The sequence below is a fragment of the Trematomus bernacchii genome, unplaced genomic scaffold, assembly GCF_902827165.1.
Source record: "Trematomus bernacchii unplaced genomic scaffold, fTreBer1.1, whole genome shotgun sequence".
Taxonomy (NCBI): Eukaryota; Metazoa; Chordata; class Actinopteri; order Perciformes; family Nototheniidae; genus Trematomus; species Trematomus bernacchii.
This window is the reverse complement of record NW_022987771.1, coordinates 3,089,918-3,114,033: the sequence shown is the minus strand read 5'-3', so window position 1 is coordinate 3,114,033 and position 24,116 is coordinate 3,089,918. Positions and strand designations below refer to the sequence as shown.

General features: G+C 41.3%; 1 protein-coding gene across 1 annotated transcript in view; it reads right to left on the bottom strand.

The window, feature by feature from the left end:
• The window catches only part of adgrv1 (adhesion G protein-coupled receptor V1), a 142,221-nt gene that overhangs the window by 30,600 nt on the left and 87,505 nt on the right, over window positions 1-24,116 (bottom strand). The window contains 3 exon segments of the mRNA XM_034148508.1: window positions 1,780-1,937; window positions 5,919-6,097; window positions 12,540-12,656. Of these exon segments, the coding sequence (XP_034004399.1) occupies window positions 1,780-1,937; window positions 5,919-6,097; window positions 12,540-12,656 (454 nt within the window).

Genomic DNA, 24,116 nt, shown 5'->3' with positions numbered 1-24,116 from the left:
ATAGAGCTGAACACTGTGTGCTGCCAAAATCCACAATAAAAGAAAAGAGAAATTAGTCCACAGAGTCCACACTGCTTGAGCACATGATGAAGTCATACTCATATATCTGTCATTATAAACACCAAAACGTTGAACCAGCACTGCATGAACTCTGACAAAGAATGTCAAAGTCTCGTGTTTTTCAAATTCATTTGTATTCCCTTTCATGTGCGGCCTTTTCTCACTGCAGCTGTTCAACACAAAACTGGACAAACATATTCACACCTCAAGGGCCGCTCTGTCCTCTGTGCCGGTGCCAAAAACACTCAGTCAGCACTTTACACTTGAATAGCGTGTGCTGTGCTTACCTTTCCCGGCATTTGCTCTCTCGTTCCCTCTCTGTGTAAATAAGGAGTTTTAGAAGCAGCCTGCTCTGCTTCCTTTCTGTTTTTTTCTCATTCAACACACAGCACAGCACCATATTCATCGTTTTCTTACCCCTGAACTCACCCTAAACCTATACTGTCTGCTCTTGATCTCTGCTCAGTCCCTCAATTCTCCTGGCAGGCAACAATCCTACAGTCTGACCTTTACCCTCAGCCTGCTGGGCTCTCTTGTTATTAATGCACACGTACTGTACCTGCAGCTCAGCAAAGCTCTGTTTTGGTTTCCCACACTCCTTCAGAGGCCACACACAGTGCGTCGGGCAAACCCTGCTCGCCAGCCACAGGACTGGCACTAATTCAGGCTTTGCTTTGTCATTGGAGGGCCTTGACTGAGCAAAACAAGCTAAAGCCGGCTGACTCTCACCAATGGCCGCTGATTGCTGCCGTGGTACTGAGCGGCTTGGATCTTCATGTGTGGGCGAAATGACCGCCTGCATCAGATAAATGCTTCTCATTCATTCTGACCATAAATCCATGAGGTTTATTTTTCTGCAAACACTAATCTTACATAAAGTACGAGTCTGAGGTTGTTTACACACATCACACTGCACTGCATTGGGTGCATTTAGGGCTTTAAAGAGGACATATTATGCTCATTTTCAGGTTCATATTTGTATTTTGAAAAGGGTATTTATTTTTCTCATACTGCCTGTGGTTAGCTGGTTGTGATTGGTCAACTGCTTAGAGATGTCCCGCCCCTGCGCCCATCAGGTAAAATGAGTTGGAGCGCTAGCCAATGGAAGCGTGATTGTTACATAGTGATGTCACTATGTAACTGAAGTAAACAAAGGAGTCCAATGGAGGCGTTTCAGGCAGGGGGGTAGTGTGTGGGAGAGACACTCCCTATGGAGGGAACGCTGGGATTTTAACCTTTGCAGACCATTTACATACACAGAAACTTACATAACACACTACAGGAAAGGGAAACCCACAACAAGCATAATAGGGACCCTTTAAATGACCTTGAATGTATATTTTAAAAAGGTTTTGGAGTGTTTTAAATCTCAACATATTTCCACGGCTGAATGCGTGACTGTCAGCAACTTCTCATTTAGAAAAGCAGGTATTGTTTGCTCTTGTATAATAAATCCCTTAGGTACACACACTGCAGACAGACACAGAGCCTGTAAGCTGAGCAAAATACCAGCTTAAACCTTTAGCCAAAATCAGCACCAAAAAGGTGGATGTCGTCTGGTTCAATGAGGGCGTCCTGGCAGCTGGTTACTTGTTTTTCAGGTGTGTGTTCATGTGCACAGAGATTGTGTGAAACTTGAGAAATGTTATTTTGAGTCCTTATCTTTTTTTATACACAGATTCTGAACTCTATGTGTTTGTGAACGCACGGATCTGTTACCTGTGCTGTTGGTTCGTCCGCGGTAAATGTCGTCGTAGGCCTTCCACTGCGGGGTGACCTGGTAGACGTGGATGAAAACCACCATGACAGCAACCAGACAGATGAGAGGCACCAGCACCGCCGTGCACAGAGCTGCATAGATGTTTGGGATAAAGCACCTAGAGAGGGGGAAACACTAAGTGTGAGTGTATGTGGAAAGAACAGCGATGGCAAAAGTACACACATCCTTTACTCAAGTAGAAGTACAGATACTCGTGTTTAAAAATACTCTGGTAAAAGTAGAAGTACTGACTAAACTTCTTTACTCAATTAAAAGTAAAGAGGGCTTTGAAATGTACTTCAGTAAAAAGTACCCATAACTAGCAGCTGTTTTAAAGAGTACCTGACCTCCCTTTATATTAATAGAACAATAATGTCATTGTTAGCTAATGAATGCTTCCATGCTGAACAACGGCAACATGACAACGTTCTCATTGGTCCCTCTTCTTTAGAGAAGACCAGGAAGTGATGGATACACGGATCGTGTTCAAATCAATAGGCACGCAATGACTCTAAATAATAATGATCACGCCACCAAACACACATTCAAACTAAAGGAACCAGCCTGTTTTGAAGATGTAAGAAGTAGAAAGTACAGGTATTTGTGTTCAAAATGTAAGAAGTAGAAAGTACAGGTATTTGTGTTAGAAATGTAAGAAGTAGAAAGTACAGGTATTTGTGTTCAACATGTAAGAAGTAGAAAGTACAGGTATTTGTGTTAGAAATGTAAGAAGTAGAAAGTACAGGTATTTGTGTTCAACATGTAAGAAGTAGAAAGTACAGGTATTTGTGTTAGAAATGTAAGAAGTAGAAAGTACAGGTATTTGTGTTAGAAATGTAAGAAGTAGAAAGTACAGGTATTTGTGTTCAAAATGTAAGAAGTAGAAAGTACAGGTATTTGTGTTCAAAATGTAAGAAGTAGAAAGTTAAGGTATTTGTGTTCAAAATGTAAGAAGTAGAAAGTAGGCCTACAGGTATTTGTGTTCAAAATGTAAGAAGTCAAAGTAAAAAGTCGTCAGAAAAATATAGTAGCGGAGTAAAGTACTGATACCAGAAAGATGTACTTAAGTACAGTAACGAAGTATTTGTACTCCACTACGTCCCACCTCTGGGAAAGAACCAGAATGAAAAAAAGGCAATTGAAAGAGAGAAGGGTGGGGGGGGGGAAGGAGTTAAGAAACGTCGTACTCAAGGTAAGCTCTGGAAATCGTAAACATATTACATGCCTACTGTATATTGCTCTTTACCTAATCAAGTTAAACACTTTGTTTGTTTTCAAAGTTTCACAAACAGGATCTTGGCCTCTGAGCCGGCCTAAGACCCCAGCATTATTGCTTAACAGCAGCTTTTGGCACCAGGTCACCACCCTGCAGCTACAGCGGGATAATATCTGAGGCCAAAGACGCTTAAAAGGTTTTTTTTCTATTTAAAGGAAGAAAGAACATTTCAAACAACAAACAACACGATACATGGGTCTCCTTCTTCGAAAGGGAGATACATATGGAGTGGTTATGTGAGTTCATCTGATGATCCTGAACAAAAGTGAAAAGGATATCTTGAAATTGTGGAATTATGTTTAAAAGCCATCTATTAAACACCTGAACTTTTGAAACAACATCCATAACATTCATCTGGCTGCAACTTACAAATTATGTATCTAATATATCATATTCCAATCACTTGTATATAGACTCTTATTGCACTATTTCAAAAAAAATTGTAATTACTTGCACTATTTTTTCAGTTTTATTGTGTTGCACTGTTGGAGGAGCCTGTGACCTAAGATTTTCATCAACATAACTACACTGTAGCTACGTACGTATAACTAATAAAAGCCTTGAACCTTGAACTATGGTTTCATTACAATTAGTTATGCATCTATTGGTATGAGACAGTATGACTGGTTTTCCTGGGAAAGTCCTTTCCAAGATTCTGTCCAATCAGAAGTGTTTCTTTTTTATTAAAGATTTTTCTCTGGGAAAATCATCATCCTCATACAAACTTTAACTGCCATGTAACTATCAAACTCTCACTGTGTCCTCTCTGTCTCGACAAAACAAGCTCGGGACAGGGTTTGGTGGGAGCCTGGAAAGCAGATAGGACCTCTTGAGGAATCGCATAGGAGTTATTGGAGATATGCTATAGCCATAACATAATGGGAGGAAAGACAAATAAAGCATTGCATCAACCTCTGCCAGGAATACAGTCAGACTATGAGAGTGTGGACTGGAATATGGATATGTGTGCTGCTGTGGCCTTGTGACAGCATGAGATCCTACTGTCGTCTAAAAACAACATTACCCAGGGGCCCATTTCACCGGCTTTATAGTATGGGAAGAGAAAAGTAAATAGAGTGAGGCCTTTTATTGTGGATTTTAATAGATGTACTGTAGGGACTGACTCTTCTATGGCAGTGTGTAGTGTCCTTGTTAGGAACACCTAATATAAAGGTATAAAGAGACATACATGCTCCTGTGGTAGCCTTTGTCTCGCATAATGTGATGGCAGGACACAGGTAAGACTATAAAACACTAACTACTTCAATGACTTGTGCAAATCAGCCTGTCCAGGTAACATAGCTTATCATGTTAGACTCAACTTGTTAAATACAACTGTATAAACATCGTTTTTTCAACTCATGGTTATAAGATTTACTGCACTGGCAAAAACCAATCAGGTGATTCATCTTTGAAGACATTTTTACGATCTCTTCGGCTCATAAATGGGGGCATCGGTAATGAGTAATGAGTGAGAGAGCACAACATTCAGGGAGAAATTCAAATGAATGAATTCAAGGCTCAAGTGTGGAATCAGAAAAAGTATTGACTTTGCAGGAGGTATACACATTTTATATCTTAATCATAAAACATGAAAAATGTCTCTTATTGAGGCAGATTCTTTCCATCCTCCTGGATCCATCTTCTTTATATTCTTACAAATTATACATTTTGTCAATTGGACTGTCTACCTCTGACAACTATTCTCTTTTTTCGTCTTCACACACACCATCTATTGCATGCCTGTCAGTCCTGAGGTGTTTTTCAATTTTTTTTCTCCATTAATTGTTGGGTTTCTTTGGGAGTTTTTCATTTTTCTAAGGATAGAAGGTGAACAAACTGTAGAGCCCCCCCTAGACAAAAGGTGTAATTCGTGATATTAGATTGAATACAAATTGATTGATTGACAGTTAACAACAGCAACCGTTGTTATAATATATATGACACAAATACATACAATATGGGACAACAAGCTTGCTTTTGAAAGGCCTGGGCTTGGCACCAGGCAGAGTGAAACTGAGATAAATTGAGTTGTTGACGGCTACCGGTTCACACACATGAGGAGAGAAAGAGGGAAGGAGAGAGGGAGGGGATTGAAAGGCTGCCTCATTCCCTGAAAGAGGAAGGTACACTTCCAGGGGAACTGAATACCCCTCTGTATCCTTCAATCTCCCATGTATACGCTCACTGTCTCACACACACCCACCCACAGGAAACACGCACACACACACGATCCCAAGGATAACAGCCACACCTAAAACCTCGTATTTTTAGATGTGATTTCAGTATTTGACTTCGCCGGTCACGCAAGCTTGATCACACACAAGACGACCCCTGAAGCAATTACACTGCTCGAGTTTACTTTGGCATTTACTGCTCACACACACACTTAGGCGCAGACACACCTGCCATTGTGCATGTTTTTAAAAAGTGATCTCACCTGTTGTGTTTAAGGAATCAGGTTCTAAACATAGATAGCAAACGGTTATTTTTAGCTCACACACAAAGCCTAACATTATATGGGTTATTTCAAGTTTCTCCCTGCTGTGGGAAAGCCTCCACCCCTTAGGGCTAAGAATCAAGTTTCTATGTGGGGAGACGCGTTTGATTGGTTAAGCTGCCTCCTCACATGATGTCACAGGATCAGGTGTGTTTTGTTTGCTCTTCTCTAGCCTGAAGTGGAATTGACCAAACCCTAAAAAAGAAAGTGGAGTCACTAAGATTGATTCAGGCGAGCTTTAAAAACATCTCCTCTTATGAAAACAGATTACGTCAGGTCTAAAGAACACGTGTGTGTGTGTGTGTTTTGCAATGTCCACTCACACGTCTCCTTGCACCAGTCCGTACACGCTGTGAATCGTCCATCCGAAGCCGCCGAGCAGGACGATCACCAGGACGATGATGACCATGGCAGGAAGTCCCCAGCCCAACAGGAAGTAGAGCAGGTGTCTGCGCTCCGTGTGCTCGTCGTTCATCACCAGCACCTGCCAGAAGTTCACCGCCTGGGTGCACAGTTTAAGAAAACAACGTGAGTGTGAGCGGTGAAGCAGATATAATAATAATAATAAAGCTTTATTTATATAGCACTTTTCATACAACACATGGAGCTCAAAGTGCTTTACAAAATGACACATCACAAGTTTAAAATAAATAGCTAATTGTGCCAACACAAACAACAAACTCATATAAATATCATATGTATCTTTCATTTTGTTGTATAATTTCCTTTTGTATGGGTTTAAATACACAACGATCAATATTTCAAGATATTACTTAAATTAATTTCTTCCAAAAAAGGCAAAAAATCAAATTAAAGAACAAAGAAACGGATGAAAAATATAGGAAATGCTCCATCATTGCATATTGTACTCTACATACTGTAACAAATATGTTTCCATGATGACATTAAAGGTAGGGTAGGTAAGAATGGAGAAACCAGCTCGAGTGCGCTAGAATTTGAAAATACACAACCGGAAAAAATCTGCCCCTTCCTTCAGACTTCCTTATAGAGCCCCTCCTCCAACACACACGAACGCGCACATGACCAATGAGGGCACGAGATAAGTTTGTGCACAGATGGAAGGCTGACAGGCAGGTAGGCCATCCAGTTATTTTAGCCAGGCCGGCTCAGATGATTGGTCGTGCTTTTTACAGCGCCACGGCTTCCACATATGACATTTTTTTATGTATTTATTGTCAAAGCATTTAATGTATTCATTGCTATCGGGATGTTAAGAGCATTCCATGGAATATAACAAAAAGTGTTTCTGAAGTTAATTACCTACCCCACGTTTAAAGGTAGGGTAGGTAAGTTTGAGAAACCGGCTCGAGATACACTTTTTGTTATATTCCATGGAATGCTCTTAACATCCCGATAGCAATGAATATCTTAAGTGCTTTGACAAAAAATCCATAAAAAATGTCATATGTGGAAGCCGTAATACTGTAAAAAGCACGACCAATCATCTGAGCCGGCCTGGCTAAAATAACTGGATGGCCTACCTGCCTGTCAGCCTTCCATCTGTGCACAAACTTATCTCGTGCCCTCATTGGTCATGTGCGCGTTCGTGTGTGTTGGAGGAGGGGCTCTGTAAGGAAGGGGCAGATTTTCTCCGGTTGTGTATTTTCAAATTCTAGCGATCTCGAGCCGGTTTCTCAAACTTACCTACCCTACCTTTAAGTAATTGTTGAATTTGTTTTCCCTTTTTTGAGGTGTAGACGCTTCTTTTTTTAAAGTTTATTTGTAAATTGGCAAAAAAACAACAACAATTTAGCCGGTTATCTCAGTATTTTGAAAGGGGCAGAGCGTTGGAGAAACATCTATTATACAATCTCTTTCAATACGTTCTTAAAATCTTTTTTTCTTAACTCTATATCAAAACCAAAAGGCCTGTGTGAGGGAGTCACTCTGGGTGCAGCATTTTTAACATTTATATGATGGGATAATATTTCTCAGTAATCACGAGAGGACATTTGGTCTTTATTGTGAGAAAGACACACACATATCCACAGTGTTATTACACCCACAATAGCTATATTTGCTTGGTAATTTAGCAGGCTTTGATGGTCTCATCCATGTGATGCACTGAGCCCCGCATTGTTACATAAGCAGCTTATCTGAACACCTGTTGGTTGCAACACAATGTCTTATTACTGTGTCAGCAGACAATTACATATCCTCAGGAAATGTCAAAATGCTGCAGTGGTGAAGAGCAAAGGGCAAAGATTTTCAAGTTAGGCTCAAGGGGAAAAACAAAGTAGCTCTCTATTATTGATCTATGGATGATTGATGTCCTTTACTCCAGCTAGCCTCATGAAAATCCTTTTATAGCGATCCAACTTGAATTTATATAGGGAAAAAGTAGGCTATATCTTCTGAACAATTCCTTCTTTTGTTCAGAGTAATACACATGTATGCAACAGCTAATGAACAGCTGATGATGTGAGTGACTGTCCATCTGTCTGCTACGCTGTGATGCAACTATGTAATGAGGTTAAGGGACGCTGACCCCCCCCCCCCCCCCCTCCTCAGATAACCTCTGTCTCTGCTACATAACCATGTTGTATAACTGCTGACAAAGGAAACATGTATGTGAGTGCACACAACACAAGAATACACACACTCAGGCTCATAATGCAGCTACACTACACTTCAGTTGTGTAACAGCCTGATTGTTTTGAGACAGAAGTGTGATGTCGGTCCGACTCAAGAACTGACTCTCCCTATAGGTACAGCTAATGGATTATGGGTAACTCAGCTGTTGCCTTTGTACCCCTCACCTACTAAATAATAAAGCAATGTGTTACAAATCTAAATGACTGGCCTACATATCGATGTGCTTTCTGACTAGGTGGTTTCATAATGCTCTTATCAACCAAAAGCAAGCTAAATAGGGTCGGTTCAACCCAAATATATTTTCTATTGTCTAGTAACTAGCCTTGAAAACAGTGCTATAGTTATTATTGATATAACTGTAGGCTGTGTGAGGGCTTTAGCAGGTATTTCACTACAGTGTTGTTATGTAATATTATGCAGTCTCTCAATAAGCTGCCTGGTCTGGATAGTGGTTCAGTTATTGGCGTTTTTTTGGCATTTTGTCAGCACATATTCCTCCGTCCAACTATTGCATGCATAGCAACTCAAACACACACACACACACACACACACACACACACACACACACACACACACACACACACACACACACACACACACACACACACACACACACACACACACACACACACACACACACACACACACACACACTGCAGTTATTGATTTAAAGTCTTCTTCGTGGTCTGAGATGGGTTGCTGGCGCCAACTCATATCAGCTACTTAGCTGAAAGCAGCTACCTGATAGGGGGAGAGAAATGAGCTGCGAGGCATCAGTGGGGTCGATACTGAGACGTTGATGAGGACAGAAATGTCTTAAAGTCACACATCAACCAAAGCCAGAGAGGCAGCAACAAATTCATTGTCAGTTAATGTCGTTTTTGTTGTTGTTGTCTTTATCAAACAAGGACCGTGCATACAAATACATTAAATTCAAAAAGAGATGCTTTATCATAGATGTACCTATTGGCACATGTTCATCTGGAGTCCCTGGGCAGGTACATAACAATCAACAAACACTCGACATATACATACTATATGACTGGTTTCTCCAAATGTACCATAGGAAAAAGAGTCTGTGCATGTTTCAGGCTCACCTTGAAGCCAATTCCAATAGTTGCTATCAATTAAAGGGGCCCTAATGTGCTTTTTGGGGGGGGTTTACCTTTCCTGTAGTGTGTTATACTGTATAGGTTTTGTGTGCATGTAAATGGTCTGCAAAGGCTAAAATCCCAAAGATCCCTCCAGAGGGAGTTTCTTTTACTTACTTTTTGAACATTAAATCATGTAAACATGTCACAGTACAAGCAGAAAACACAAATATGAACCTGAACATGAGCATACTAGGGCCCCTTTAAGAAATGGCCTTGGAGGTTTTTGGCAATTTATGAGAAAGTTACAAGTCATTGAGCAAGTGTATGAATACAAATCTAAAAATCTTTCCCGAAAGCAGAACCTTTTCTCCCTGTTTGAACCCCTTCTGGGGTGAGTCACAGTTGATGTTTTCTCCACTAGATTGTATCAGCTCTTCTAACTACAACCATGTGTTTCCAAACTTGCTTTTTACGTCAAAACCTATTTCATCTCACGACCAATTCTCGTCACTCAAATTGGAACACTTCAAAAGCCACATGAAAGCTTTTGGTCTGAGCGTTAATCCCTGAAGATATCTCACAGGTCGTCTGGTAAACAATCAGATATGAAAAAAAAGGCTAATCCTATAATACTCGACCTATAGTAAAGTATGTGCCAGGGGAGATTATATCCACTACATAAACAATGATTATGTTCCCTTACAAACGTCACACATCGGCTAAGAATGAGGGTTGATGCAACAAAACACAGTGAGTTACGCAAGAGGGGGAGAGTTTAATTGGGGACAGCTCTCCTCTGTACACTGGTCTGGTACATTAAATACAATTACTGGTGAATTGCGTGTCCTTTGTTAATGTGGTAGAACCCACTTAAACCCGGCCTAAATGACTCGTATACACTCTTGTTATCTGATTTATTGTTGGACACGGAACAACAGTTTTAAGGGATTTTGAGTTATGACGACAATGGATTAGACTATTTGTTTGGCTGTGAGTTTACATTACAGTTTTCACAACATGTTCAGCCGACACCCAGTGAAGGGAAGCTGGTGTGCAGTCAGTTGTAAAAAGAATATGTAAGGCACATGCTGATAATATAAAAAAGGCAATTAAATATAAGAAAAGTTGCAGCCTAGTTAAGGTCAGCGGATCATATTTAAAATGTCATTTCTTACTCTTCCTTAGGCAGCATTTCATGGTGGTCCAACCTCTATTAAAGGGGCTGTTTTAAACTTTTTTGAGTTCTCCCTTTCCTGTAGTGTCTTACACAGGTTTTAGTGCATGTAAATGGTCTGCAAAGGCTAAAATGGGAGAGAGGGAGACTCTCTCACACACAAACCCCGCCTGCCTAAAACACCTCAATTGGAATCCTTTTTTACTTCTGTTACATAGTGACATCACTATGTAACACTCATGCTTCTATTAGCTAGCGCTCTCCAACACATTGTACGTGATAGGCTAAGGTTTGGGACGTCTCGAAGCGGTTGACCAATCACAACAGAGCCGGCAAGCTAACCAATCAGAGCAGACTGAGCTCTGGTTTCAGACAGAGGGTGAAAAGAGGTGCTGCAGCACAGGCAGTATGAGACAATGAAAATGAAAATAAGCATAATACTGTAAGGCCACTTTGAATCTGTTTTTAACGAGTTTATATTTTTTAAGTGTTTTAAAAAATTATTATATTTAGTAAATTAATTTGTTTTACCGCTCCACATTCCTGTGATCTAAAAAATAAGCAGGTACAAAATCATGTTTAGTCTTTCTAAAGTTTTGGCCTTGACGAGATTTACTCAGGTGTTTGTGGGATGTATATAAAACAACAAATAGAAAATAGGGGTGGAATTTGTTGTTGAAGCAGAAGTTTAATGATCCGTGGCAAACGTTTTGAAGTCAGTCTCTGATCGCATAAACCACGGCACTAATAACTTGTTCATGTTAAGCTGGGACTTTGCCCGCCCGCCTTTGTTCTTCGCCGTTATGTCACAAACTAAAGAAATAGGGGGCAGATGGTAAAAAAAACAGGGGGTTTAGGAGCTGCGAGGGGGAGGTGTTACTAAGTAGTAGCAGTCTAGGGTCAAAGATCATGTCATGCAGCAGTCTGGTACCTCGACTCACCCCCTTACTCAAAACCTGTCTGAGCCTAGATGGTGGAGGAATGAAGTCTCACTAGCTATTATGTAAAAAACACATGCTTCTTCAAAGAATGGGAACCCAGTCTATGCCAAGTCATGAGGACAATGAGCAGGAGTAAGGGGTGAGACTTCACTTACAAGTGCACTTCAATTAGTGATATTTAGATGAACACAAAAAGGGAATGACTACAAGTAACGCCAGTGAAGAATACAATTTGGGAGGAAAACTGAAACATATTGAAGTGCACAATAGAATAATATGCTATGAAGTTCATATGCTGTACTGTATCCTTTAATGACAGACTGACCTTCTTGACCCTCTTGAGTTTCTGCTCAACACTTCGCTCCTTTGTCTGGTTAAAGGCCAAGTAAACAGATTGATTGTTAAAGCTTGCAGACTAGATAGACATAATAGAAACAGGGAACATATCGCTGCTAAAATGAGGATAATAGTGTTTCATCTATATCTAGCTGAATGGCAACAATTACAGCAAAAATGGGTAACCTAGGAATATGTCACCTGACCATATCACCTGACATATGATACCATGCAAAAGCATCTTATAAAGAGTAAAACACTTCAACTTAAATGTACCAGCTCTAGTATGGTTTGGAGACGTCCACAGGTATGGAATCAGATTGATGAAACTTTATAAATATCTTTATCTTTGTCCGTCTGAGAAAAAAAAACGAAAGGCAGCAGTTTTTAACCCAATAACGTCAGAGCTTGAATACACTAATCGGAGGTTTAATATTCTCAGAAATGCATTTAATTTGTACAATTATTTTCCCTCTGTCCTACAGTATATCTCTGTTTATTATTTGTTACCAATATGAACCCCATGTGTAGATGTTTTGGGACCATTTAGGGTTCAATTAGATCAGTTTTAGGGTATATGTTAATATTAGGTGTTTTTTATAGCTTTTATTGTTTTGGTATATTACAGTAGATGAACTTTCTTCAATTCTAGAGATTTGAGTAATATATATTGTAACATTTTACAATAGGGGTTTCCTATTTCACATATCCCCATTATGTCCTATGTCGTTTTTGAGTTGCAATGTAAAGTAAATTGTGTCTTGCTGGTTAGCCTGCTGTTACCTGTATGAGCATCCAAAAGAACTGACTGAGGTGGAAATAGTGAGAGAAGAGTGCCAGAGCAGCACAGCTGTCCTCTGAAAACATCCGGCCACGGAAAGCTGACACCAGGAAACAGATCTGAGGAGAAACAGAGAAAAAGACAACTTCAGAATCAGCTTACATTGTGTGTAAATTAGCCTTTCATCCTTTAGCATATCAAGCATTGCAATGACTGTATGCACATCATTTGCTCTGTTAGGAGGACACATTGACATGTTGGCTCACACAGACACACAGGTGCAGTCCTCTCAGTGTCAGCGGGTCATATTGCGTAGGAGGCGATTTATTGCTTGTGTTATAGAAGTCCATACATTTTTAAAAAGGAGACAGCAGGACTCAGACGGCCCTCCTCCCAAACAGAGACATCCTATCCTGCAGACCTGTTACATCACCTTGCAGCAAGCTATGCAGGCAGGAGTACACATAATACATAAACAACTCTGACAAATATGTTTCGAACCATCCCACATGCACACAGATTTGTACAAATGTGTGGGTGTAGGAATCCAAATAACTGAATAAAGGGCAAAAATCACTGCAGAAATAAGACACAGAGAGATGGAGAAGTTATTCGAAGGAGGGATCATATCAGGGCCAGAAATGAATTAGTAACATTGGAGGCAGGGCTGTGTAAAGCCATGAGGGCAGCAGAATATATTCAACCTGCTGTCCGGCTGAGAGCTTCATTACCCTCAGGTCTGACAGAGTTACATAACGCAGCCTGAGGCCAGTGCCATGGAGCAGAAAGAGGGTGAATAGAGGAGAGAGGGATATGAGAAGGATGAAAACTTGGTGTCAAATGTCACCTAGATTATATTAATTTCCGTTAGCAGTCAGGGACAGACAGAGATGAGGTCAGAACACCAACTATACTTTGTCGAGATTCTTGAGCAACATATATATCACATTTCATTTCAATTTTATATAAAGCGATTTCGAATAAGTGCACTCAACATTGAGGAAACAACCTAAGAAGACTGCAGGTACATTAGCTCTCAATTAGTTACCATTGTCGGTGCCGTTTCTTTTCTTTTTATTGGCCAAGGTGAACAGGTGGGTTTACAGTCTGAGACGCACAATTCTCAGTGACTCCACCATTTTGGAGTCAAGAAGGGGTAACCGGCGTGTTTTTCTTAAAGGCTACAGCAGGGCTTCTCAAACTCCGGATCCGGACCGAACTGCAAATCAATCCGGACCGAACCCTGTGTCCCATTATAAAAAAAAAAAAAATTATTAAAAAATTATTAAAAAAAAAAAAAAAGAATTCTGATTCTGATAAATTAATGTACATCATCATGTACGCGCGTCTTGTGTCTGACGCGTTGTGAGAATGAACGTGCATATATATTTACTTGTGTGTGCGAGCGTGACACGCATAGCAGACCGCAAGTTAACCGCAAGTTTACCTTGACTTTCTAATGCTTCTAATGCCTTTTTTGCCGAGGTTCAAAGCATTGACTACAGACAAACAGTGCCATTTCTCCCACTAGTTCAAGCCACCATACTGTATGTATGTATTGAATGTGTGTGTGTATACAGGGGCGCCGTTTACCGACAGGCAACGCAGGCAAGGCAGGCAAGTGCTTGGACCAGAAGGGGTCCCCCAAAGAAGGTAGCAACGACAACATGAAACACCCATGCTTAGAGCGCCAAGAAACTGCTTCTTAATTTCAGTTTCGTTTCTCCGCTTGGGGGGGGGGGGGGGGGACGACGACGACGGACTTTACTGGCATTGATCCGGACCAGTGACCTTGTATAAAGTTCACAACTGGACCTTTAATAAAAAAGTTTGAGTACCCCTGGGCTACAGGGTCCCTCTTGCAGTTAGCGAGATAATTGGCTGATGCAGAGGGGAATTAATGTGCTAAAGTGTATGGTTTTAATCATGTACTGGATTTAGGAAGGACCAGATCCATTCAGAGCACAGTAGATTGGTGTCTTGATGGGGATTCAGGCAGCCACAGGTAGTCAGTTAAGGGAGTGGAGACAAGGTGTAGTGTGTGACAACTATGATAAAGACCAGTCTGGCAGCATCTAAACAGAGTCTTCTCACCCACATAACACACAGTCATTATGTGTGTTACCTCAACAGTCATTTTGAGTGAATTAATCAAAGCCAAGCAAGCATATGATTCTGAGGAGAGACAAGTTGAGCTCTTTATATATCCCAAACAAGCAAATGTATACTGCTGGCACCGGCTGGTTTGCGTAGATACACAGTCTCTATAGTAACCAGGTAAACAGGCACATTGAGCAGTGACATCACATGTTTTCCTCACTCAAATACAGGCGCACACACCTTATACTTATTTGACTTCACTGGGGTTGAGGTTACTCCAAATAAATAATGACATACCCTTTAGAATAGATGACACCCTTGACACCATGTTAGAGTGGGGATTTCAACATAGTCTGACCTCAGATGACTCTCTCTCATCCTCTTTGTATTTGATCATTCCTGTCTTTTATCACACATTAGAAAGCCCATGAGGGGAAAACCTAAAGAACCATTCCTGGGGTTTCCATCAATTACTAACCAGTTCTGCATCTTCCTGTTGAGTAAGGGGAATAATCAGGGTTTTCCACATTTATGAAAGGCGCACACTTAAAGTGGACCTATCATGCTATATTATAATAATATAGTGTAGGACTATACCTATATAAGGCATATTTATACTTTTTTTTTTTCAAAATACCAAACAGATCATGCATTTTAGCCATGCCTCATTTCGCTCAATTTGCACTATTTTACCCCTGTTTTTGCAAGGGCAGATTCTGTGAGAACAGCACCATCTACAGGCCTGGCATATGTACTACAGCGTCTCCAGCGCTTTCGAACGGCAATGGCCGTGGCTGTCTCCTCCTGATTGGTGGAGTTGGTCCAATAGCCGTAGCGCCACCGTCCTGACGTCAGGACAATGTTCAAATCTGGATCAGTTTTTATCAGATCCGTTGCAGCCCCTTTTTTAGAGATTTGGGTATGGAGGAAAATAGAGAGGGTTGTGTTTTCTGACACTTGGTGAGTTCCCTGGAACACCGGGGACACATATTCATGTATAAAAGACGTACAAAAGTGCATTTTGCATGATAGGTCCCCTTTAACTTTGTTTGACTTGATTGGTGTTGAGGTCACACCAAATAAAGAGTGACAATAAGTGATACTCTTTTGGATGACACCTTGCATGTTTGAGTGGTGGGATGTCAACGTAACTAATGTATTTTTCCCTTCCCCTTTGTACAGTGTGTTTGTTTTTCTTATGTCCTTTATTGCCCACTAGGGAAAACCCCAAATAACCATTCCCGGATTTTCCACCTCTTACTAACCAGGTCTGCAAATCCCCCTGTTGAGTAAGGGGGGAAAGTCAGGGTCGTTTTAAAAGAATAGAAAAGGGAATCATGAGTCAGTTTCCCATCCATGCTCCCAGCGCTGCATGCAGTGAGTGGGAGGGATGGCACAGGAAGGAAACTCGTGCCTGCGCTGCCTGGAATCGTGCCTGAGCGGAGAAGCTGTTCAGGTAGCTTATGGGAACAAAGATTATGCGGCGGGGTTGTGTGTTTTTGGCAGCCAGTTAGACTCATTTGGCCAAAGGCACAGTGTGACACACCGTCGATCCTCCCGAAAGCAAAACAATGGGGGAACTACCAAGCGAGAAATGCTAAATAAACTGTAGGACGCTGGTCACATAATCATAAGCAAACATGCAGTACAAACAGTCAAGTGTGGCTCGCACAAAAAGGGTGGCGATGCATTTTTTTGTGGCTGTGTGCACCAAGGGCACACAGAGGGCCGTTTCCAAACCGATCCCTACTCCCTCTCCCACTCCGTTTGTGTGTTCGCTTGGAGGGTCCGCCACATTAAGTGCCATCTAAAACAAACTAGTGGAGAGAGGAAGTTATTTAACCCTCCAACAGGAAGTCTGCATCGGTCCTGACTGAACAGCCTGCCCTGCCGTGTACAACACTGTTTATGTGTGCATTTAAAAGCCCTGTTTACAGTGCTATGCAAACATTTACTAATAAACTGCGCAAAATAGGACACACAGTTAATATTGTCATACAGATGTAAACAACTTGAACTTCTAAAGATCAAATGTACCTGTGTCTAGTTTAGAAAACGGTATCCTGTACATTTAGTTGTACAGTTTTGTATATTAACAAGGACTGTTGCTAAAAACAAGCAGCCCCTAAACATTAGATTTAAAAACAAAAAGAAAACGGTATAGGAGGTCAGTTTAGAAGTGGGAAAATAGACCAATGGGTGTACAGTATTCGGTGCTACTCACAATCGCTGCCAATCACTTTGTCTCTGCTCGTCCCTTTGCAAGGACATCAGGCTAGATATCAATGATATTAGGTTGTGTCTTAAACTCTTTGTCTTAACATGGTACATCTTTGAGCAATGTCCCTTTTACTGCAGCCTTCCGTGACAAACCCTAACAGCCACAGAGAGAACTATTGAACGACTGACACCACTGACCTGTGGTGAAACAATGACATAACAGCTACAGAGAAATGGCCTCGAATAGAAAGGAGGGCAAAGGGCTGGAAAGAGCGTTTGAGTGCAGTGGTGTGTGAATAAACCCTATCGCAGGCCAAGGACAGACAGCAGGGAAACAGGTCTGTCGGTCTGAGTCAACAGGTCCCTAAAATAAGATGTCACACACACAAGCTCTGACAGGAACACGAGCCAACTTTTTATTGGAGACATTAGAGTGCAGGCTGGAGGATGAACACACATACACAGACTCTTTGAAGTGAAGGTCCAATGAGGTTTCAATTGAACCGGGCCTTCAAGTTTTCTGTAAACAGACAAGTTACGCTGCTGTTGCCAAGAACTGTGCAGTTCAGAAACACTCCTACTGTCAAGGAAGGCTAGAAACAAGCATGCAAATACACACAATGTTAAGTTCTGTATATCGAGGCGGACATCTTCAACATTAAATGTAGGCCTTCAAATGAAGCACTAGAATATATCTTGGAGAAATAAATCATCCGAAACTAAGCATAAAGCATAAAATGGATGCTAAAATCGAAAAAACTATTTATTTTCTGAAATGAGATACAGGGTGTTACAGGGAGAAGGGAGGTACCCATCCTCCCTAGAGCTAATAACACTAATTATACACATTTAAACTGAACACACATACAAAGAGACAATAAAGAGACAATAAATTAGCCTTTGATTAGGGCTGGGATTGATATGATCTTTGTGGAGGCCCATTAGCTGCGAATAGCCTATAGTAATGGAGGTAACGGTCATAACTGTGGTCATTGTTAATATAACACAGGTACATGTCAGCACTGCAGTAATAATGAACCGCCGCAGGCCTAGGTTAGTAAGGTGGGGAGGCTACAGGTGTGGATGTGGAGCTTATCAGAAACCGATCTAACGCTGCACCCTTTGTCCCCAGGCCTCCTTCTCCTTTGTGTAAGACACCAGGAGTCGATCTGTCTAGACCCCGGGGCTACAGACTTATCCAGAGCAGAGACTGGCTGGTGCTGCGGGACTCCTAATACAAGTCTTGTCAGTGTGGCGTGTGTTATGTGTCACGTCTGGTAAAACAGGAACCTCAGAAGCTGGAAAACAAAGTGCTGCAATTACGCAACACAATTATTACTCAATTTAACGAAGATTATACAAGGCAGAGAGCAAATAAAATAGAAAAAAAGGCATCCTCTCATAAGAAAGGTTTGTCTCTCTGCTTGAGAGAACATGAGAACATCTGACTTAATCTACAGCAGGCCTCACATCTCACATCGCTTTCCGGTCTGGTGTATTATATGCATATATTATCAGTTTAATCCTGCACAATAATCAATACTTCAGCTATATGAATTCTGTTTTCTTCTTCTTTTGGCCCTCCTCCCAAACAGAGACATCCTATCCTGCAGACCTGTTACATCACCTTTGTCACTTTAACGAGATAAACTGGGACAGCGGGTGGGGGGGATGTTTGAGTAACGCTTTTTAGTTCATGTTCCAAAAAGTACAGGGTAAACAAGTGAATTCTGCTTTTGTTGAAAATGTATAAAAACACCAACTGTATATGAAAGCATGTATAGTGTAGTAGATGCAACTCTGTACAGAATGTCATTGGGCTCATGCCAATAAAGCTATTTCAAATTAATTGCCCATGAAAAGCTCTTGAGATTACATCAAAAAGTACAAAACAAAGTGGCTCTTCATTTCTTGTGGCCTTGTCATCAGGCCAAAGTCTTCAAGCCTGAACGATTGGTCCATCTCCGAGGCTAAACGTCCAATCACAGAGCTCCTCATTGTTTAATGGCCATGGAGACTCTCAGTTTAGTGTTGTTGTTGTTTTTGTTTCAGATCTACTGCTGCCTTGGGAATGCCTCGACTTATCTTTAGACAAGATTGAACCTCAAGTTTGACATGATAACCAAAATGCTTCTTTCCCATCATTAGCTCTGCAGTGGTTAGCGATAAAGAAGCTGAGAGGAAACCGGCTTCATGCCAAATGGCCTCATCAAAAATGAAACAATTAATAGACAACGAGATAGGCAAACACACAGTAAAACAAAGAAGAAGTTAGCTGTATTATAAAACTACAACACTGTATAATTGCAAGGCCTAGCAAAAGAGACTGGTAACAATGCTGCACACAGGAAACATAATATATCTCTGCAGCTCCGTTGAAGGGCTCATCCTCCCATTGAGCCGTGCTGCTGATCAATAGCCCTGTGTGCTGATGCTGGTGTAGCTAAGTGTATCAGTGATGCTAAAAATAGCCCCTGCCTGGTGCATTACATCACTGAGGGAAACAGGCCTGAGCTGTCTGCCTGCCAAACTATCCATCTACACTTGTGCCTAAAAACACTTAACCTCCACTTCTCCTCTCCAACAGCCTCCCTTATCCCATCTTCTTCACTCTACACCCCCAGCTCCCTCTCCATCCTCTGCTCCACCCTTCATCTCATCTCCCCCTCCTCCTCTTCCTCCTGCTTCACCTCCCCCTTCTCTCTAACAGCTACCGGTCTGATCTAGCTGGTTCCAGCCACAGCCTGCACCCTGGGTGTTTCCTCTTATGCCTTTGTTCAGGGAGAGATAAAGCTCAAAATGAAATATGATATTATCATTCAACCCTTTTATAATTTTCTCACAGAAGCAATGCCTCCCTATTGTGCAACTTCAATCCTTTTCACTATCAATCCCACCACCTCTCCTCCTTCAAATCGGACCTATTTTTCTTTTACCAAAGCAAATAACACATTTTTTCACTCAGTCAAATTATTACTGCTTCGAATTGAGTAATGTTCCTGGGAGTACGTATTTCAGAGCCATTCAATGTCAATGTTCCCTTGTGTTTCACTATTTAGTATGTGCAGGCATCTTCAGTCTCCTCACGTGCCGCAGCTCAGTTCAAGTGTGTGTGTTATTTGAAGCACACAGGACAGCCAGTTGTAAGAAGCAGGTCACATGGGGGGGGGGGGGGGGGGGGGTGGCTGTTAGGTGGGTTAGTGGGCCAGTGTGTGAGAAGGAGAAAGATTTAGATTCAACATTTGCTGACACGACATAAGAGGCAGTTAAAAAACGAAAAAAATTCAGACGAAAACACGAGTGCGCTGAGACGGAGGGTGATTACATCTTACTGGTGTCCCTTGCGTCACACTTTGAGGGAAAGCCTTCAACAGAGCCATTATTGCTACATTTTGAACATGTTGTCCTCTTCAACACATTCATGCGGGCTAATGCTAAGCTACCTTAAGTGTTGTTGTGCAGAATGCCCGGTTTCTTAAGGTCAGAGAGCAGAAGTAAAGTTCACAGGTGTTTTGTGTTGAACCTCAGGCTGAGGCTTTCTTGCTGAGCCAGCTGTTGCCAAATAAACACACACCCCCCTTCAGGGTATTTTACATTCAAACAACCACACACTGCATCTCCCTTCACTTACACACAGTTGAGCACGTATTCAGGGAATTACTGACATATTCTCAGTATAAAGGATCAACTGAGAGCCTGAGTGTGGATGTGATCTGGTGTGACACAGCAATAAGAGCCTGTCAGCACTTTGAAGAGTATGAGCCGCTTAAACCAATGTTGACAGTGTCACTGTTAAAAAGCAAGGGAATGCGGAAAGTACGAATATCCCAGACTTGCTGCGTGTGCTCTACAGCTTTGAAGGGAAAATGTAATGGGGGAAAAAATATCCTGTACAATGTGTATTTCTGTTGTATTACATTAAAGTACATGTAGCTGATACTTTCATTCAAAGTGACTTACATACTGTATAATTAAATACCATATACATGCCTATGGGACCAATTTAGGGTAAAGTATCTTGTCCAAAATGTTTAACCCCTGTGCCGTAGTCGCCAAATGGGTGCATTCAAAACAAAAAGCATTACAATACATTTCATTTCTGATGATTTTATCCAGTGTTACTTAACCTCTTAAGGACGACGGTCCCTACATTGGACCCCTCCCATCTCAGGGCTTCTTAACATTTATGAAACTATTAATGTGTAGCACCAGATTAACGGGAAGAATCTCAGCTAACTGAAGATATGAACCATTTTGTACACACTAAAGAAAAGGAAAAACCCCGAAAGAAGCATAAAATGGCACCTTTAAGATAATTGCATTCAACCATGAGGAAATAAACTCATGCAAGTACGTTAGCTTTCAATTAGCCTGACCGTTGTTCTGCGTTGGCTTCGGGTCAAACCTCTACTGTATGTGTGCTACATACAGAAGACTTGTTATGGCCATGGTGCAACCTCAAAGCATCGTAAATCGTGATTTGTTTTAATTTGTATTTTCTCAAATAATCGGTTGAAGCACATTCCAGCAGGCCTTCTCTCGTTCTCCTTTCACACTTCAGTCAGAGAGCGTCTGCAGCTGCTTTCCATCACGGCGGGGCTGCGTTCAAGGAGCCTCTTGAATTTCCTCTCTCAACATCTGGTGTGAACTAGTCTGGAGACCAGACAGAGACCTCTTAGGGCTGTGAGGCACGAGACACACACACACACACACACACACGTGGGATTCATGTACACACACACACACACACACACACACACACACACACACACACACACACACACACACACACACACACACACACACACACACACACACACACACACACACACACACACACACACACACACACACACACACACACACACACACACACACACACACACACACACACACACACACAGCTATAAAAACACTGTACTGTAGGCTAGCTGCTCAAGGTCAGCTCCCTAAACACACACACTCAATGGGTCTACTTTGCTCTGTCACAGACCTGTGTGTGTGTGTGTGTGTGTGCGTGTGTGTGTGTGTGTGTGTGTGTATATAAGTGGTGTGCACCAAGCCGCAAATAGACTTACTTGGTCTACTGCAATGCTTTGTCTATTAAACACGACACCTTTATGCTATCTCAGTCAAAGATAAAATGCCGCACAGCAAAACATCATGAAAACAGTTATATACAAAAATGTTGCTGTGAAAGGATTTTTTTTTTCTTCATGACGGCTTGCAAGGCTGTTGAGTCTCAATTAAATGCTGATATAGCGACAGTGCAATGAGATTTTTCATATATGTTTTTGTATTCAGCTTATTCAATATGAATATAAACCGAAAAGGTTGGTTGAAGTGGGAGGGTAGAAAGAACGCTTATAAAAAAACATGATGTATCCATTTTTGGTCAAAACCTAAAATCTAATGGTGACATAACTACAAACTTTATGATAGTTACGTTTCAAAACATACACAAACACGATTATGAAGTCTCAAGGCAAGCTGCATCCATGGACACACAGATCTGTTTATGGCGACCTGTTGCATCACTTCCAGATGATCAGAGGGACGAGGGCACGGTTAATCATATCGATCAGAAACCTACCAGAAGTCAACACAGAGCAGCCTCATCCACTGCTGTCCAACAGGCCATCGATCCGGGACACATCCTTTCTCTGCAAATTGAGTGATCTGTCGCAGCTCTTAGTGTCCGTCAATGGCTGTAAAGCTGATCAATAATTAGTGAAGAGTCTGATCAGTTTAAATACAGTGTGCTCCACTCATGCTGCTCCTGCATACAAAGCCAATATACACTGTGCTTTACTTCCTCACGGTGTAATTTAGACTTAATGAGAGCCACAGCTGCACTATCATGCACTCTATACCGTCTCAGTCCACGATACTCAAAACTACCACAATGCTTGGAAGACTTTACGACAGTTGTGATTCAGTGGCCATTTGTTTTGCACATTTGTATCAAGCTACTTCATCAGAACAGAGCTTTGTCTAAGTTCTGCACACTAAACAAAAATGATGTTTAGAGTGTCTTTACAGATGGATATGAGTGCAGCAATGTCTTCATCCAAAAAGGGCCGGCCACTAAGAGAGGACAAGAGCTCAGAGAGTCCTTGATGAGGCCCTTCATTCATCTGCTGCTGAACTTAGTCCTGACTGTGGAGCTACAGTGACCCCTACAGGAGCTGAGGCTGTGTGTGTGTGTGTGTGTGTGTGTGTGTGTGTGTGTGTGTGTGTGTGTGTGTGTGTGTGTGTGTGTGTGTGTGTGTGTGTGTGTGTGTGTGTGTGTGTGTGTGTGTGTGTGTGTGTGTTTGTAGACGAGTGGGTTTAATTGAGTGGGCAGAGGTGGAAGAAATACTTACAAATACTTTGTTACAAGTCAAAGTCAAAGTCAAATTTGAATGACGTTTTATACTGCCAGGTATCTTAATTCATATTAATACCTCATAAATCATTTGTCAAATTATATAGATTTTTATAATATGAACCGAAAATGTAACTAGTAACTGATGTAGAGGAGTACAATCTTCCAAATTGTAGTGGAGTAGAAGTATAAAGTAGAATACAATGGAAGCACAAGTATCTCACAATTGTACTTGAGTAAATGCACCTAGTTACTTTCCACTACTGCAAGTGTTTATGTGCACATATGACCATAATTGCAAGCATGCATGTGTTTTATAACTACAGAAGTATGGAGGCAGCTCGGTTTTTGACAATATTGTGATCATTAATGTGCATATTTGTACATATTCACGTTAATGATGTGTACGTATTTGTTTGTTTCCTTGTGTGTTTAATGATTTTCTCCGATATGTTTTGTTTGTGAGCCGATGCCCTCGCCACCAGCAGCACGCCTGCTGTTGGCATCATCTCAGACTCTAATTATTACATTATTCTCAGGATAAGAGAGATTCCAGATTCCAACGAGGTTAAAAACAAACTTGAAAAGCGGACTGATTGCAATTTGCTGATAAACCAAGAACAAAGAGCTTATAATAGACACAGTTATATTTGATTACCAGTCGCCATTTCCTTCCTCCATTCAACATTTCCTGATTCTGCGAGGAAGTTAGGCGACTCATATTTTCTATTTCAGGACATTTAGCTGGCATCAAGAGTCTGGCTCAATTCCTCTGTCTTCAATTTCCTTTGAGAAAATCTTGAAAATGGCTTTCAACAGCATCTTCCCAAACGATAAATGATTGTCAATATAAATATGAAATGTACAATATTGGTAAAAAGAGGCAGCATTA